Raw genomic sequence first — 18,443 nt, 5'->3', positions numbered from 1 at the left:
GCCGGACTGAGACATGCAGACATGCTGAGAGGACGTGCAGGAAAAGCATATATTTTGCACAGATATCTTATTCTACAAATATTACTGGGTATATTCCATGTTTCAAAATCACAAATGGATATTGTGGTAGATAGGTGGGGCCACACCTCATGGTCCTCTATGGACCAGCCGCCACTGTCTGGTTGCCTATTACTAAACAAGCCCACTTCTCCCTGGTCTTATTTTAGGTCCTGAATCTCTTCCTCGCTTTGTTGCTGAGTTCATTCAGTGGTGATAATCTTGCGGCTCCAGAAGAAGAAGGAGAAAACAATCTTCAGATTGCCATTAACAGAATCAGCCAGGCTGTGGCTTGGGCAAAGAAATGGATCCTGGAACAATTCTGGACTCTCACTGGAAAGAGGAACCACGTTAACCCAGACCCCCTCGGTAGGAATAGATCCAGAACAAAAGCTAAGACTTTATCTATGGATTTATTTGAGAATCTATTCATCTGTGTTCTTTTCTTGCTGTTATTTGTTAAGTTGTGTTATTCATTTGGACTTCAATTTGTTTTGTTTTTTGTTTGTTTTTGTTTGTTTTGTTTGACAATTTGTTTTGTTTACAGTGTTTTTTTTCTCTTTATTTTATATCTGTATTACAGTATTGGTGGAAGTTCTTTAAATTATAGATTTCATGACGGAATATATATTGTGTGACTTACTGATTGTTTTACTTTTTGTACATTTTATTGTTAGGGGTTGACATTAAAGAAGACAACAGGACGACACAGGAGATTTTACCTTTGACCTTAGTGACTTTGGGCCAGCCTTTGTCAAAGGTCAAGTCCCTTGACTATTACCATGGCAACATGGTCCCTATTGCAGAGGCCGAGTCTGACCTAGAGACGCCCGACAACGATGAAGAGGAAGAAGATGAGGAGGAAGAAACGCAGTCCCATGTGAACATTCTTCTATTCTATTCTGTTCTGTTCTATTCCATGTTAGATCATATTTTATTGTGTTCTAGAATATTCTATTCTTTTGTGGCTTTTAACCTAAAACGGAACTCTTTTAGGTCTACTTCATATAAAACTAACTTCAGTTAGTGGAAGACCCCAGAGGTGAACAGCCCAAATATCTATTATTCTTTCTTTACCTTTATTTAACCAGGTAACTCAATGGAGAAAAAATTGTCATCCATAGTCGATACAAAATATTTGAATAGAAAATAGCTAAAAGTTTAAAGGGAATCAGAAATAAAGAGAGAATGAGAGTTAAAAAACAAATAAGTCAAAAACAGAATAAACGTTCATAAAAGAATGAGATTTCAATAGAGAATGAGAGATTAAGAGAGAATGAGAATTAAAAAACGAAGGATAGTTAAAGAGAGAATGAGAGTAAAAAAGAAAATTAGTCAAATTATGATGATAATTAAAGCGAATGTGCATTACATTCATGCATTTTGTTTTATTAGTAATAAGAAGAAGCTGAATGTTGGAGGAGACATTGAAATGATTCATAAAATACTCTTCTCTTATCCTGTGAGTATTGTAAAGTCACATCCATGACCGGTACCAAGGAGAGATGATTGCATGCATGGTGAGAACCCTGCGATCACAGGTGTGGGTTGTCAACAACACCCTTTTGATGTACTTGATGCTATGTTTGATGTGTTTTCTTAGTGTGATGAGTCATCGGTTTGCAGCACGATACAGAAACCTCCTGAAGCTCTTGAAGATGCAGAAAAAGAAGAGCATGAAGCAAACAGCCCTGAGGACTGTTTCACAGACGGTACAAAAACCCACAAACGTATCTACTCCTTTGTGTAACTTGCAGAAAACTTCTCACACCAGAACAAATGAATGAAGCCCAGTGGCAGTCTGTTTCTTTCCTAATAAAGCTGCTTTTCTTAAAACTCCCTTGCTGCTCTCTTCTGAAGGAGAGTGAACATCCCCATACGGATGCCTTGGTCTTCTATACAACTGCGCACGGCCCACTAACTGTCTGTCTTTGCCGTTCATGTGAACTGATGCATATCATTCATTTAACAATCCCGGAACCCTTTCTGTTCCATGAAGGAGTGAATCTGTCTGCTAGGTGGTGTTGGGTATTGTTTTAAAGAGAGCAGAATATGAATTGACAGCAGATAAGTTTGAAACTACATCTTGAGTCAAGAACAAAACAACAGGTGAAATGTTCCAGTCTGGAAACAATACCATCTGATTCTAATACAACGTTTGTGTATATATTTCAGATTGTTACAGACGCTGCCCATTCCTAGACATAGACACGTCCCAGAGCAGAGGGAAGGTGTGGTCTAACATCAGGAGTACCTGCTTCTTCATCGTAGAACACAACTACTTTGAGACCTTCATCATTTTCATGATCCTGCTGAGCAGTGGAGCTCTGGTAAATTAATAAATGATTGATTTACACGTTAGGCTTTCTTTGGTCATAATGTTGTTAACATGATGTCTATTTAATGCTATCACGGGATCAGGCAGGCCTGATCTGATCTGAAAAACGAATGCGGTGTGAGTACTAACCTGTGGAGACAACATGGCTGAGCTTCTGGATACTAATCATGGCCACCACATTATACCCAGGTGAGATGATCTTCACTTGAATTTGGCATTTGGCATTTTCCACTGATTACAGATAATCGTTATTGTCCGATATCAATATCCTATCTTTTTCTTTTTTTGTAGCTGCCGATGTACAATACTCCAGGCCACTACGTTTTGAGAATTATATAATAGTTGAATCAGAAGTGCAAAGAGCACAGTCGTGTAGCCTAATGTAGAAGGAAGGATCATCTTTATTCACCAAGGGTACAAGGAACCTGCTATAGGAATTCCTTGTTCTTTGCTGTCACACTATGTAGAAAGTTGGAGGAATGATAGGTACACCTTCAGTGTTCTGTCACCTGACTTTTCTAGATATTCCTGTAAACTAGAAGACCTCTTATAAAACTATACGGGAGAGCTTGGGATAAATTTGTTGTTTTTTTACCAACGTAAACTTAAAAGCTGTGGTGTGAGTACTAACCTGTGGAGACAACATGGCTGAGCTTCGGGATACTAATCATGGAAAAAAGACATATCCCCATTCCATCCCATATTCTACAATCTATCGCTCCTGACCTTCGTCCTTTTATCACCTGTCTGATTAACACTTCTCTGTTATCTGGCTCTTTCCCCCACTCCTGAAGAAACCAACCCTCAACCCATCTAACGAAAACAACTACAGACCGGTCTTTTGTCTTCACTTTCTGTCCAAAACTCTTGAACTGCTATCTTTAACCAACTCTCCTCCTATCTCCACCGTAACAACCTTCTTGACCCCGACCAGTCAGACTTCAAGGCAGGCCATTCCACAGAGACTGCTCTCCTCGCTGTCCCAGAGCAACTCCACACGGCCAGAGCCGCCTCTCTCTGCTCTGTCCTCATCCTTGTGGACCTTTCTGCTGCATTTGACAGACTAAACCACCAGATCCTTATTTCCTCCCTTCAGGAACTTAGTGTCTCAGGCTCTGCTCTCACACTTCTCTCATCCTACCTTGATGGCCTCACTTACCGGGTAACCTGGAGAGGATCTGTATTGGAATCTTTTCCTCTTACTACCAAAGGTAGTCAAGGTTCCGTCCTGGGTCCCCTTCTCTCTCTCTCCACCAACTCTCTCGGCGCTGTCATTTGCTCGCATGGCTTCTCCTACCACAGTTATGCCGATGACACCCAATTAATTCTCTCCTTCCCTCACTCGGACACTCAGGTGGCGGCTTGGCTCTCTGCCTGTCCAACTGACATCTCTCAGTGGATGTCCGCCCACCATCTGAAAATCAACCCCGGCACGATTGAACTACTTCTCTTTCCGGGTAAAGGTTCTCCTTCCCAATACCTGACTGTTAACTCTGTATTAACGCCCACTTTGACTGCTAGGTGTGACACTTGACAGCCAACTCTCCCTGACTCCCAACATTACAGCGACAATACGATCCTGTAGATACACGCTCTACAACATCAGGAGAATACATCCCTTTTTCACTCAGAAGACGGTGCAGGTACTGATTCAGGCTCTTGTCATCTCCCGCCTTGACTATTGTAACTCTCTCCTGGCAGGTCTCCCTGCCACCGCCAATCGACCTCTGCAGCTCATCCAGAATGCAGCAGCTCGACTGGTCTTTAACCTTCCAACATCTGTTGTGTATAGATGACACTTATTACCCTTCAGTCCAACTTGATGGAGTGGTCACTCTTCAATGTTTCTCCGTGAGGGTTCTTCCTGTTCTCAAGGACTTAAGTAGAACTCTGTCAACGTGGTAACATTACTGTGTGTGTGAACAGGCGTTTGAGGACATCTACCTGGAGCAGCGGCGGGTCATAAAGACGATCCTGGAGTACGCAGACCAGGTGTTCACCTACGTGTTTGTGGTGGAGATGATTCTAAAGTGGGTCGCCTATGGATTCAAGACTTACTTCACCAACGCATGGTGCTGGCTCGACTTCCTTATTGTAGATGTAAGTATGTTTGTTCCGGCTACTAGTCGAGTCAACAGAAATGGATTTAGTTGAACTAACCTGATTAGAGAAACGCTGAAAGAACCTGATCTCACCTCCACCTCATCAAACCATGTCCAAAGAAAACCACCAGCGTCACTATGAGACACTCAGAACCGCTGACATAGTATAAAGAGTGAGTCACAGGCCCTTCCCAACCTGATAGGACTATCAGTCAAAACAATGTGAAGCAGGACTGTTTCGAGAATTGAGCATCTTTTCTCTAAATTAGTGTTTGTTTCACAGTGTCTGTTCAGTTGAAGATAAAGATCTTGTTCCACCAACATCATTATTATTATTATTACTCTAATAAATTCCAGTCGTATCTCTGTTGGATTGTTTCTCACTCACGTAATCCATCCATCCATCCATCCATTGTCAAACCGCTTATCCTGCACACAGGGTCGCGGGGGGGCTGGAGTCCATCCCAGCCAACTTCGGGCGATAGACAGGGTACACCCTGGATTGGTCGCCAGCCAATCGCGGGGCTACACAGAGACACACAACCATTCACACTCACATTCATTCAACTACGGGCAATTTAGAGTCCCCAATCAACCTGATCCCCAGAGCATGTCTTTGGACTGTGGGAGGAAGCCGGAGAACCCAGAGAGAACCCACGCAGACACAGGGAGAACATGCAGACTCCACACAGAAAGGCCACTGGGTGGAATCGAACCCAGGACCTTCTTGCTGTGAGGCAACAGTGCTAACCACCACGCCACCGTGCCGCCCTCACGTAATCCAACAACTTTCAATTACTAATAAGACCTGAGCATTGTAGTTGAGTGAGAATATGTGATGTCATCACCAGGTGTGCTGTGTCTTCCAGGTGTCTCTAGTGTCACTCACAGCAAACATCTTGGGATACTCAGAGCTGGGAGCCATCAAGTCACTGAGGACTCTGAGAGCTCTAAGGCCACTGAGGGCACTGTCTCGCTTTGAGGGCATGAGGGTGAGACAGGCATTATGAACACTTACACTCAGACGGACAGGTTCATCTGTAGGTAATCTGTCTGTCTGTCACCAGAGGATTTTAACAGTCTTCCTGTTTGTCTCAGATCCATCACACATTTGTATCAAAGGTCCGTTATAGTATTATGTCGGTTATCCTCGACAGAAACTAAATTTTGAATGCCACGTGACGGCTGTCGTCCAATCTGACGAGGACATGAAAACCGTCCTCCATGGTTTTATTACAGGCTGTAATATGACAAAGCGTGCAACATGCTGCGTATTAGAGCCAGTAATACAGCGTGTAACATGCTGCATAATACATGTTTACATATTGCAAGCTAAATATTACAGCCTTTCCCTGTCTGTCCGCAGGTGGTGGTAAATGCTCTTGTTGGAGCCATCCCCTCCATCTTCAACGTGCTCCTGGTTTGTCTGATCTTCTGGCTCATTTTCAGTATCATGGGAGTGAATATGTTTGCAGGAAAGTTTTATCATTGTTTCAACGAGACATCTGCAGAGATGTTTCTCCCTGAAGACGTCAACAACAGGAGCGAGTGCATCGCTCTGATAAAGGCAAATTTCACGGAGGTGCGCTGGAAGAATATAAAGGTCAACTACGACAATGTGGGGATGGGATACCTGTCACTGCTGCAAGTGGTGAGTCTGACCTATGAGACTTATGACCCTGATGTGGCGTAGGGGGCGGGGCATCAACTGGGGGGGTAGGTGCATGTAATCATGAGTGACAGCTTAACATTTAAGGCTGAGGACAGCTTCGGACATCATGGGTCAATAGCTCGTCACCAAAGCGTTAAAACACAAACGACACCTCTCTGTAACCACAGTGATGTAGACAACCAGCTACAACCCCAATTAACCATCATTTTAGGAATATGGACTGGTCTGCCAGTTGGACGAATCACATTGATTTTAATGTGCACACGGGACCGTCTGCAAAGCGGCATCCCCATGGTTACAGAGAGGTCGTCGTTTGTGTTTCAATAACGTTTCCCTGACCAGCTACTAAACCAGGAAGTCCAAATCTGTGAATATCTTTCCAATTCTACCGAACTCAGACGCCATCGATGCTGCGCAGCGTTCACAGTTGTTTGTGGAAGAGGGAAACTTCAGAGATTCACGTGCGGTTGATGAATGGTTCATTCTATATAGTTAATTGGTCTCATTCTGCAATTCATGGAAAGTAGGTTCCAAAACAGCTCGTTAAACAGAACTTTGTCTCTGGTGTCAACGGTTTTACATCCAATCTTAAATATAGTGAAGAGAAAGGGTTGATTCTTAAGTCTTAAGTCGCATGCCGACGTCTCCTCAAGGCAATGCGGTTGAGGAAGCGGTCACTCATGATTACACGCCCCTCCCAGTTGATGCCCCGCCCCCTACGACACATCAAGGTCAAAAGTCTGAATGTGAAAAAAAAAGATCCGAACGCGTAAAAAGGATCTGAAAGTGAAAATATAAGTTTTGAATCTGAAAATAGTATAAGAATTGTATCTGAAAATATAATACAGTAAATATCAAAAAATAAACATTTTGGGGTCGTCGTGGCGCAGGGGTAGAGAGGGTGCGCTGGGAACCACAAGATTCCCAGCGCAACTACAAGGTAGTTCAAGTCCTGGCTGCCCCAAGTCCCATGTCGAAGTGTCCCTGAGCAAGACACCTAAAATGTAAAAGCCATGGGTTAAAAATGTAATGTAAGTTGCTTTGGATAAAAGCGTCCTGAAAATATTTTTCGGCCACTTCTTTTTATTTTGAATACATTGTTGTATTTTTCAATGTTCAAAGACAAAACTTAAACTTTCAGGTTACATTTGTTTTTCAAATGAACAAAACTTTTGACCTGGATTTGGCTCCATATTTCTGGCCTTTCCTTGGAGCTCTATTAAGGCATACTATTGTATTTACCACACACAGTTCAGGTCCAGTTTGTTTGACTCACAGCCTTTCCTCTAAATACAAAACCAGAAGCAATTAGTTGTTTAGTTGTTTTGGTATCTATTGATATATATACATCTATTGTCAGTCAAACTGTGTTCACAGATGTTTTACAGTTGTGTCTGTTGCGTTTATTCAGATATTTCATGTTCAGGTGCCTCCTTCAAAAAGAAGTGAATGTGTCTGTTTCAGGCTACTTTTAAGGGCTGGATGGACATCATGTATGCAGCTGTGGACTCCAGAGACGTCAGTACTAATAGTAGTTCTTTAAACTTACATGTCATTAAGTGTTGAATGAATACTCTTGATTGAATTTCTAAATTTTAATAATAAGCTACCTTGCATTTGTCTAGGTGGAGTCCCAGCCGTTATACGAGGCCAATTTGTACATGTACCTATACTTTGTCATCTTCATCATTTTTGGCTCCTTCTTCACCCTCAATCTTTTCATCGGAGTCATCATAGACAACTTCAACCAGCAGAAATCTAAGATATGTTTCTACTCAAAGACATTATTTTACTCTCTAAATACAGAAATGATAACAGATTTTTATCTGCTCCTATGTTTTGTCCTCTTTACTTAGGAGGAACAGATCTTTTCATGACAGAGGAGCAGAAGAAATACTACAATGCTATGAAGAAACTCGGTTCTAAGAAACCTCAGAAACCGGTTCCACGACCCGAGGTCAGTTCCGTTCCTGCCACACTTGCTTAGATACGGGTTTGAAGATTCAGGTGAGATTTGATGGAGGCAGCTTTCTGTCCGTCATATTTTTCTGCTCTCTCTGTCTCACCAGAACAAGTTCCAGGCTTTGGTTTTTGACCTGGTGACCACACAGCTTTTTGACATCTTCATTATGGTCTTGATCTGCCTCAACATGGTGACCATGATGGTGGAGACAGATGAGCAGAGCAAGGAGAAGGAGATGATCCTGTACTGGGTCAACCTTGTTTTCATCATCGTCTTCACTACAGAGTGCTCTCTAAAGATGATCGCTCTACGGCAGCACTACTTCGCTGTCGGATGGAACATCTTTGACTTTGTTGTTGTCATCCTGTCCATTGTAGGTGAGTCGGCGGATCAGTGTCCGGTGATGTCATTGTCTCATCAAGGGATGTCATCGTTCATTGTTGTGTCAAAGGGCTTTCTATTTATATATAATGTCCAGAAACATCATCGAATGGCAAAAAGTTTAGGGGTACTTTGTGGGTATTAATAGCGGTTCTGGTTTAAGTCTATTAACCATGTTCTGTTTAAACCCTGAAGAACAACATTTTGTCTTGCTTCCTTACTTCCTTCCCTTTAGGCCTTCTCCTTGCTGACATCATAGAGAAATATTTTGTTTCTCCCACGCTGTTCCGTGTTATCCGATTGGCTCGCATCGGCCGAGTCCTTCGTCTCATTCGTGGAGCCAAGGGGATCCGGACACTGCTGTTTGCCCTGATGATGTCACTTCCTGCCTTATTTAACATCGGCCTGTTACTCTTCCTGATCATGTTCATATTTTCCATCTTTGGCATGTCTAACTTTGCATATGTGAGGAAAGAGGCCATGATTGACGATATGTTTAACTTTGAGACATTTGGGAACAGCATGATCTGTTTGTTTATGATCACCACGTCGGCTGGGTGGGACGGTCTGCTTAATCCCATCATGAACACACCACCGGACTGCGACCCCAATTTGGAGAACCCTGGATCCATGGTCCGCGGAGACTGTGGCAGCCCAGCATTAGGCATCGTCTTCTTCACCACCTACATCATCATGTCCTTTCTAGTTGTGGTCAACATGTACATCGCTATCATCCTGGAGAACTTCAACGTGGCTACAGAGGAGAGCGCTGACCCGCTGTGTGAGGATGACTTTGAGATGTTCTATGAAACATGGGAGAAGTTTGACCCTGACGCTTCTCAGTTCATACAGTACAGGTGAGTTCTAGTCTGGTAGTCATGGATCCTAATGGGACCCAACAAAGCTCTAACAGACTCTACTATGTTTCACAGCAAGCTGTCAGATTTCTGCGACACTCTGAAGGATCCTCTGAGGATTGCCAAACCCAACACCATTAAACTGATCCACATGGATCTGCCTCTGGTTCCTGGAGACAAGATCCACTGTTTGGACATCCTGCTGGCTCTCACTGCACAGGTAGCATTACCTGCCCATATGTCATGTTAAAGGGGACATATTATGAAAATTAGCTAACCCTAATCCATTGCTAGGTCTTCTACGTGTTAATTTGGCGATCTGTCTGCCATGTTTACCAACCACTTAAACGCTGAAGAAAAACCATTCTGTGTTTTTGTATGATTCCTGTAATGGACAATCTGTTTTGATGTTGCGGGGTTTGCCGAGGTCACCAGACCAAGGGGGAGTCTCCCTTACATCGCCTTAGCTCTCACCCCACCACATCCCCCCAACACGCCAAAGCAGTCAACCTTCAAAATGCCCTGTAGTCTGCTGCACAGTTCCTTTCTCCACATGGTGTCCCAGTTAGAAGGCACAATAACCAGATCTATTCACTTCATATATGAGGACCATGTCCTGGCAAGAAATGGGGGGGAAAGCTGTGGGTGAAATACAGGGATTTTCACACAGACATGACAGGATGGGAGAAATTATTTGCTTTTTTAACATCAAAGCATGTGAACGTGTTAAAACCCTGTGTGTGCGGTGTAGGGTTTTAACCCTAAAGAAGCATGATATGTCTCCTTTGAAGGATTGAAGGATGTTGTCCCTTCCTGTCTTATGTCATTGAACATTGTGTTATATCATGCTTATCATTTGTGTGTAGGTTCTGGGTGATTCAGGAGAGATGGACGCTCTCAAAGCTAGCATGGAGGAGAAGTTCATGGCCAATAATCCCTCTAAGGTGTGACTGCTATTGTATAGTTTCAACTGTCATATTATAAAAGGGATGGATATTGCTTTTATTTAAGTATACTGGTCACAGAGAACCATTGTTACCTACAGGTGTCCTATGAACCGATCAGCAGCACTCTGCGGAGGAAACAGGAAGAGATGGCAGCAATGGTGATCCAGCGAGCTTACAGGAAACACCTTCTAAAGCGGACCGTCAAATTGGCCTCGTACAAATACCGAGAGAAGATGGAGGGGAGGCGAGACATGTTGTCGCCCTCTGAGACTGAAGGAGTTCTCTATAAACGTATCAGTCAGCTGTACGGAGACAGCGAGGACACAGAGGAGCCCAGATCAGGGGTTTCAGGTGAGGGTCCTCTCACCCGGGTGGAGCTTCAGAGCGAGTATCTCCTCCATGCTGCACCTACCCTCAATACTTCCAACTTCCTACCTGATGAGAACCTGAGAGAATCCATCGTCTGATGTTTGACATCTTTCTCCTCGTTGCCCTTTGTATGACCTCACCTGTCGGAGGAGCAGTAGTCTCTCTTTTAGCTTCTGTAAAGATTGATTGTCATGGCTTTTTACACCCAGGTTTTATCTCTGTGTTTTCATATTTCAAACATTACAAATCAAATTGAGTTTATAAGTAACAGTTATTGTGATGTTAGAGGTCTTGAGAAGTGGTGGAGCTAGTGTAGCTGCATTTCATAAATCTCTTTGTGGGTTCGCTGTTTTCTGAATCAAGTTTGTCAGCATTTTAACAAGCTACGTTTCTAAATCACAATTCCACCATAACGTTCTGCTGCGGTCTGATTTAAAACTGGGAAGAATCACTAAGTGAGGCTCCCCTCACACACAGACGTGAAGATAGAAGCACTTCTTGTGGAATTATGTAACTGATGCCAACAATGTCTGTCAGGAAATTTAAAAAAAAAGTTTGCTTTGACGATACATACATTGTAAACAACACACGTGTTAAAATTGGAGGAAAAGCTATATGCTAATAGCTGTTAACTGTTAGCAGTACTGTTATGTTTGGCTAAATAACGGCGCTATCAGCTGTTAATGAAGGCTCCATTGAGTTACATTATAAGGGGTTCAAAGTTCATTTATTAAAGTTGAGTAATGGCAAAGGTAAATTATAACATTTACTGTCATCTGTTGAAATTGAATCTTTTCAAATGTTGTTTTTGGTAGGAAACTTGAATGACTGCACTTTAACGTATGAGAAAGGGTATTATGATTACAATGTTTTTTTCTTTGATGGACTGTTAAAAGATCAATACTTTGTATCACATCGATCAAATCTATACTTATCAGATTGAAGAAGAAAAGTGTCATAGATCCTGGGTGTACAGAAGAAAGCAAGAATATTCAAACCAGACAATAGCTATATTAATGTACATATAGATCATATTTTTAAAAGAATTCTTAGGTCCTTATGGAACAGATTGAATTTCTGATTTTTACAAGAATTAGAGTTTGGCTGTAACACTGCATTAGATTATTTTTTATTTGATCATTCTTTTTTTAATAAGTATACTCTAAACCAAGACATTAATATTATGAGGATCAGTGAGCCAACTGCACACTGCAGCACATCTGCATTGATGAGCTTTATTCTGGCTGGTTGCTATGACTAATTCATACCACAGTATATTTGGAGTCTTTCATAATGCAGCTGTAACATAACTTGATGTCCACAATACAATATAAATAGAGTGCATGAAACATGTTCTGGGATGTACATTGTGAAAAGTTGAAATAATAAAATCAAAATAATCTTCAGCCTTCTTTTCTTCACTGAGCAGCAGATGTTTTCTTTCTTTCTTGATCATTTCATGTATTTCCTCTATTATTTTTGGTGTATCTGTGTTTGTTCAATTATTATAAATTGTATTTATTTGTGGAGTAAACCAAAAACCAAACTGAATATGATTACATTACATTAGTATTATTATGTACATTAGTATCATGTCATAAGCCTGCTGATTGGTCAACTTTCCATTTTTGAGCAGGATGAATGACAACTATGACCTGGTGTATGTCAGGATGGGGTAGGCAGGACCCAGATGCAGACTTTGAAAACAAAAAGACTTTAATCGTCAAAATCCAAATCAAAAATGCCAAGGGGGCAAAAACGCAGGCGGGACCAGGAACAAGACACTAAGGTAATCACGAGCATGCAAACATTCCATAATGACGCGACAAGGGAAAAAGAGACACAAATGGCTTAAATACACTAGGAAGGTGCAGGTGATTGGACACAGGTGGAAACAATCATGGACACAAACAATCACAGGGGCTGACAGGACAAGGCAGGAAGTAAAGTTAACCCAGGAGCACCAGAGGCATGAAACTACAAAATAAAACAAGACGTGAACCCAAACCGTGACAGTATAGACATATACGATTAAAGCTCCACGCCTTCTTCAACACGTTTCAGCTGCTGTTAATCATGTACATCTTCTTACATGTGCATTTTTAAGCGCGCTCTTTCGTAAATGTGCCCCTTTGTACATGTGCACCTTCACTTGTGGAACTTTGTAAGTGTGCACCTTCATTCCTCTGCACTTTCGCACGTGTCCAGTTCAACCTTAAAACATGTGCACCTTGATCCCTTCGTACATGTAGCTAATAGTCTACATATATTGGTTAACTAGCTGTTTGTTAACAAGCTCCTGGTCAATATATGTTGGTTAATGAGCTGTTTATTTTCCACTGGCCTCTGCTAGTTGTGGTGGAAATTTGTGGATAGACCCTTCTGAGAAATCGAAAGTATCTTAAATGTGTTTGTGATTAAGAGAATAAAAATATATAAAGTAAAGATTACAGAAAATCATCAACACAAGCCGTCAGTACAAGACAGAAGTTAAATAACAGTGTCTATCTGATGGTGGTTGGCCCTTCAGTGGTCCTGCTGTGCGCCTGGCTTACTACTCACAATTACTTGAATTATTTCTGTCATAGGAATTGCATGTATTATACATTGTTCATTCTGTACACATGGCATCCATTGTAGTCTGTCCATGATGGAGTGGATGATGGAGTTCCTGTGATGATGGAGGGTTTCGGGACAGAGGATGTCGTATGTGTACAGACTGTAAAGCCCTCTGAGGCAAATTTGTAACTTGCGATTTTGGGCTATACAAAATAAAATGAATTGAATTGTTCCTTCTCCCTTAAAAGAGCAGGAATATCTGACAAAGCTCTGTTGTGGTGTAAATAGAACCTTTAATACACATCAGAGAGGTTTGTGTTGTCCAATCAGAAGACACCCCTGCACAAAGGAACCTCAATAGGAAACAGATGTTGTAGGAAAACACCCTTAACCCCCCCTTAATGTGACCACAGCAATCATGTGTTGACAGACACAAGGAAAGACAACAAATGGATCAATAAAAGAACACGTTGTTTCCAGCTGTAAAAACACGATGCCACTGAGGACTAGTTTAGGTTTCAGGGTTCCCAAGAAAGGTCACACAGTTCCTGAGAGACCCACATTGTGCAGATCGATAAATTCTCCCCCACTGGTCTCTACTGGTCTTTATTGATTCTCTTAAGTCTACAAGATGTTGGTTAACAAGCTGTTGGTTTACTAGCTCTTAATCTATATATGTTGGTTAACAAGCTGTTTGTTAACAAGCATAAAATAAAGTTGTTCAAGCTGCTTGTTGTGTCACCTCTTCGGTTTCACATGGATCTGAGCTGAGCTCTCTGTGGTTGTATCACTTTCACGGAGTGTTGAATAAAGTCAGTTTCCATGTGATGTAACTCCTCTTTGCTAAATGTCGGACCTCAGATCAGTGGCGCTTGTAAATAAATTCAGATCTTGGAGCACAAAAACATCAAACATCTGACTTTGTTTTCTGAAGGAAAACAGATTGTTAAAGCTTTACAAAAGCAACGTGATTCCTTTAAATCTGCTGAAATAAAAAACATCAACTAAGAATTATGACATTTTAAAGAACTGTCACGAACCTTTAGGTCGTCTGGGACTGGTCTTCTTCTGTTCCCAAAGTCAAAACTAAATTACTGTGCCATAATGATCATTACTTTTTGCTAGTGATACCAACTAATTTCTACTGGTCTCTACTGTAATGTACTCAGTTGATATTTTCCTGTAACGATTTTAAAGCCCTGTGCTGCATACTTCTAATTTGTGATTTGGGGCTAAACAAAATAAAATTAATTGAAAAAAATGACTTGATCTCTCCCTAACCTCCACTGAACTGAAATGATCTCTACTGCATTCTAATGCACTTTATTGTACTTTATCTAACTGTAATTTGTCCATCTCTCTTTTTGGACGGATTGTTTAGATATGGTTGGTAATAAAGCATTCTTGGATTTCCCTTTTCTAGTGTTCCGATTCAAAGCTCTTTAACTCTAAATGTCAACATTCATCTGTTCATCCTCATTCATACCATGACGACCATAAATAATCATTCGAACACTGAAAGCTGCCATAATTAATCATTCATGCGCTGATAACTCCTTCACTGATCCACAGTTCTCTCTGTACATCAGAGATTTCTATCAGTAGCAACTGCTGTTTAATCTATCACCAGTTAAACATTATTATTTAGAAATAATGTTGAAAAGTGTTTTTTACTTGTAGCTCTACAGTCTTTGATGTATACAAAAATCAATTCAACGTCACCAGCCAGTCTTCCACGTTCAACCAATACTATTGTTAGGGTGTAAATGTTAAATAGAGGTCAACGCAAAAACATTCAAAACACAGACAGTGTTGTTTGTTCGCTTCATGTTTCTGATGATGAATAAAATCATCAAGTTCTCTTCTATAAAACCACCAAACTCAAAGCTGAAAAAATCAGAACACAGAAAACAACTCACCAGATCAGATAAAGCAGAATCTGAACCAGAACTGATCCAAGACCAGCCATGAACAGAGGTAAGGCCCCAGATCCAGTGGGTTAGGGTTTTTTAAAGAGAGATAGAACTAATTCAATTAATTTAAGTCTCACTGGTGTGTCTCCATCACTCGTCTCTTACCTCTCCGGCTCCTTCACCTGTCTGTCCCCTTTACTTGTCTCTTCCCTGTCTGTCCGCCTCCCTCTTTTCTCGTACCTGCCCGACTCCCGCACTTGTCTCTTTCCTGACTGTCTCCATGACTTGTCTCTTCCCTGTCCGTCTCTCTCACATTACATTACATTACAGGTCATTTAGCAGACGCTTTTAACCACAGCGACATTACACTTTAAACCCATGGCTTTTCAAATTTTGCCCAGGGAGCAATTAGGGGTTAAGTGTCTTGCTCAGGGACACTTCGACTTGAGACATGGGGCAGCCGGGACTCGAACCACTGACCTTGCGGTTCCCAGCACACCCACTCTACCCCCTGCGCCACGACGACCCCTACATGTCTAACTCCCTCACTTGTCTGTCTGTCAGTCATCCTCCTGCTGTCGGTGGTGTTTCTGGGCGTGTCTACTCAGCCAATCACAGACGGCCGTCTGTTTTCCATCGCTGTGGGTAGAGTCCAACACCTCCACCTGCTCGCTCAGAGACTCTTCTCGGACTTTGTAAGTCAGCAGCTGCTCACACAGCAGAGACAGAAACATTAACCATCAACGTGTGTACTACAACGTGTATTTGTGTTTGTTAGGAGAGTTCTCTGCAATCAGAAGAGCAACGTCAACTCAACAAAATCTTTCTCCAAGATTTCTGCAACTCTGATTACATCATCACCCCCGTCGACAAGCACGAGACCCAACGTAGCTCTGTGAGAGTCCGACCCTTACCACACTGTACTACCACACAATACTATGCTGTGAGATACCATGCTACACAATACCAAACAATACTGCACCGCAAGATACTACACTATACTAAACAACACTATACTAGAGGATTCTGCACTATACTACCCAATGCTACACTACACAATACTATACTGCACCATACTATACTACACGACACTGCACTATACTATATTACACAATACCATACTACATGATTATAGGGCTGCACGGTGTGGCCAAAAGTCCATATCCAGGTATTAAGAAAGATTCTGACGGTATCCCGGTATATTACGGTATCGCTTTTTCAAGTAAACAAATTAATTCATTGACCCCGAAAAGGGCCGCCGGCTATCCAAACAGCCGTTCGCCGCTCACTGGCCAATTTGCTTGCCACTGACCTAAGAGTTAGCGTGATATCTTGTTAGCGTGTTAGCTTGTTGTGGCTGCAAACAGCTGTTCGGCCCTCGCCAGCTACCCGAACAGCTGTTTGCCTTTCGCTGGCCAACTTGCTCGCAACTGGCCGGCGAGTTAGCTTGTTAGCGTGTTAGCTTGCTTTGTCTGCTAGTGTTGCCACCAGAGGCTCGACAGACTTTGCAATAAATTGTTTATATATACACTTTTCTATATGTATGCTAGATACATATACAATACAATACATTATTATATTACACAATACTGCACTATGCTACACAATACAATACTACACAATACTGACCTGTACTACATAACTTTATACTACAAGAAACAAAACAATACTATACTACATTGTGCTGTACTGCACAATAATGTACGTTAATACACTACTACTATACTACAGAATACTGAAAAATGTGTTTGTAATGTGTTGACACTGTTATTGATGTCCTGTCATCTGATTAGTTCTCGGTGTTGAATCTGTTATTGGTCTCCTTTTTTCTTATTGGTTCTAGGTGTTGAAGCTATTATCCATCTCCTATCGATTGGTCGAGTCCTGGGAGTTTCCCAGTCGTTCCCTGTCTGGTGGTTCTGCTCCCAGAATCCAGATTTCCCCCAAACTGTCGGAGCTGAAGACGGGAATCCTCCTTTTGATCAAGGTAAGAAGATCACGAATTGAACATTTTTCGAATCTAATCAACCAGCCTACTAACCACCTGACCCTTCAGGCCAATCAGGATGGAGCAGATCTTTTCCCTGACAGCTCCGCCCTACAGCTCGCTCCTTATGGAAACTACTATCAAAGTCTGGGGGCTGACGAGTCGCTGAGAAGAACATATGAACTACTTGCCTGTTTTAAGAAAGACATGCACAAGGTGAGGAAGAGCGTGTAATGATCAGCATTATGATGTCATGATGATGTAATGAAGAGGATGTTTGCGTTTCCAGGTGGAGACCTACCTGACTGTGGCTAAATGTCGACTCTCTCCAGAAGCCAACTGCACTTTGTAGCCCGCCTCTCGACTGTGCGCACACACCCTCATGTGAATGATGTAATCCTGTGTTTTTGAAGCTCATCCTCCCCATCATTATATCTCTCTGCTAACTAGCGTTAGGATTAGTATCAGGATCAGTTATCCTAATCAGTATCATTAGTGTTAGTTCAGTGTTTGTTCATGCAGCTTGAGTGTCTCTGTGCTAATGATGATGTTTTCTGATGTTATTATGTTGACGGTGTCATAACGCCATTATGTGAAATAAAGTGTGTTGTGTTGCATTCAGATGTGTATCGATGACTCACTCTGCTAAAGTTCACGGTCTCTTAGGGGCTTAACGATGTAGCCAAACACAAACTGTTTATTACGATATATCCGGGTCTGGTTGCTTCAATTTTTTAAATTACATAGAAAACAAAGCGCAGCGTAGCGATTATCCAACCAGCGGGGATTGGATTAATGTTTCAGCTACCATACCTTTTAGGTAGTTCTCGCTAGCTCAACGATTAGCGCTTTTGTGGACCTGGCTAAATGTTAACCTTGTAAATATTTGAGTTGTTTTATTTTAGTGTAGGGGTTAATATGCAAATTATGCTAAATGAATTGTTGAAGCCATTACAATGGTATGTGTTTTAGGTATACCATTTCCTATCCAAGTGAGTAAATTATAATCATGCTACCGCCTATCAAATTATCCTGATCATAATGAAATACTGTTTTCATGTTATTGCTAAAATGGCCGTGATGATGATGATGCAATGATACAATGATGATGTCAGGGGCGTTAAAGGGGTTAGGGAAGCAAACTATTTTTAAACCACATTTTGAAATAAAGCAAGTTTTTGGTGATCGTCTGATAGACGTTTCGGTTGCTGTAATGAAATAAAAGGAGGTATTGAAGTGACGAGAAAATACACGTTGATTCTGTTGTTGACTGACCGCTTCTACATGAATTGCCCTTG

At 41.8% G+C, this 18,443-nt stretch overlaps 2 protein-coding genes across 3 annotated transcripts in view; both read left to right on the top strand.

Moving 5' to 3' along the window:
- Nucleotides 1–12,092, top strand: part of scn4ab (sodium channel, voltage-gated, type IV, alpha, b) — a 35,926-nt gene extending 23,834 nt beyond the window's left edge. The window contains exons 17-31 of the mRNA XM_078084331.1: nt 228–426; nt 735–937; nt 1,661–1,769; nt 2,233–2,387; nt 4,322–4,495; nt 5,367–5,489; nt 5,864–6,148; nt 7,634–7,687; nt 7,795–7,932; nt 8,022–8,126; nt 8,239–8,509; nt 8,749–9,370; nt 9,446–9,590; nt 10,237–10,314; nt 10,416–12,092. Of these exons, the coding sequence (XP_077940457.1) occupies nt 228–426; nt 735–937; nt 1,661–1,769; nt 2,233–2,387; nt 4,322–4,495; nt 5,367–5,489; nt 5,864–6,148; nt 7,634–7,687; nt 7,795–7,932; nt 8,022–8,126; nt 8,239–8,509; nt 8,749–9,370; nt 9,446–9,590; nt 10,237–10,314; nt 10,416–10,784 (3,030 nt within the window). The 3' untranslated portion in view covers nt 10,785–12,092. The remainder of the gene's footprint in view (nt 1–227; nt 427–734; nt 938–1,660; nt 1,770–2,232; nt 2,388–4,321; nt 4,496–5,366; nt 5,490–5,863; nt 6,149–7,633; nt 7,688–7,794; nt 7,933–8,021; nt 8,127–8,238; nt 8,510–8,748; nt 9,371–9,445; nt 9,591–10,236; nt 10,315–10,415) is intronic.
- A 2,994-nt stretch (nt 12,093–15,086) lies between these two features.
- Nucleotides 15,087–17,762, top strand: gh1 (growth hormone 1). Of its 2 annotated transcripts, none has more exons than XM_040191397.2 (6): nt 15,087–15,222; nt 15,723–15,853; nt 15,937–16,053; nt 17,002–17,145; nt 17,215–17,361; nt 17,435–17,762. In XM_040191397.2, exons 1-6 carry the CDS (start codon nt 15,213–15,215, stop codon nt 17,495–17,497), a joined length of 612 nt encoding a protein of 203 aa, XP_040047331.1. In that variant the 5' UTR covers nt 15,087–15,212; the 3' UTR covers nt 17,498–17,762. The 2 variants fall into 2 exon arrangements, with proteins under 2 accessions (XP_040047331.1, XP_077940460.1); XM_078084334.1 differs by having other exon boundaries at nt 15,129–15,222; nt 15,937–16,101.
- Nucleotides 17,763–18,443: the final 681 nt, after the last annotated feature.

This window comes from Gasterosteus aculeatus, chromosome 11, assembly GCF_964276395.1.
Source record: "Gasterosteus aculeatus chromosome 11, fGasAcu3.hap1.1, whole genome shotgun sequence".
Classification (NCBI taxonomy): Eukaryota; Metazoa; Chordata; class Actinopteri; order Perciformes; family Gasterosteidae; genus Gasterosteus; species Gasterosteus aculeatus.
Note: the sequence above shows the minus strand (reverse complement) of the source record. Positions and strands in the feature narration are given on the sequence as shown.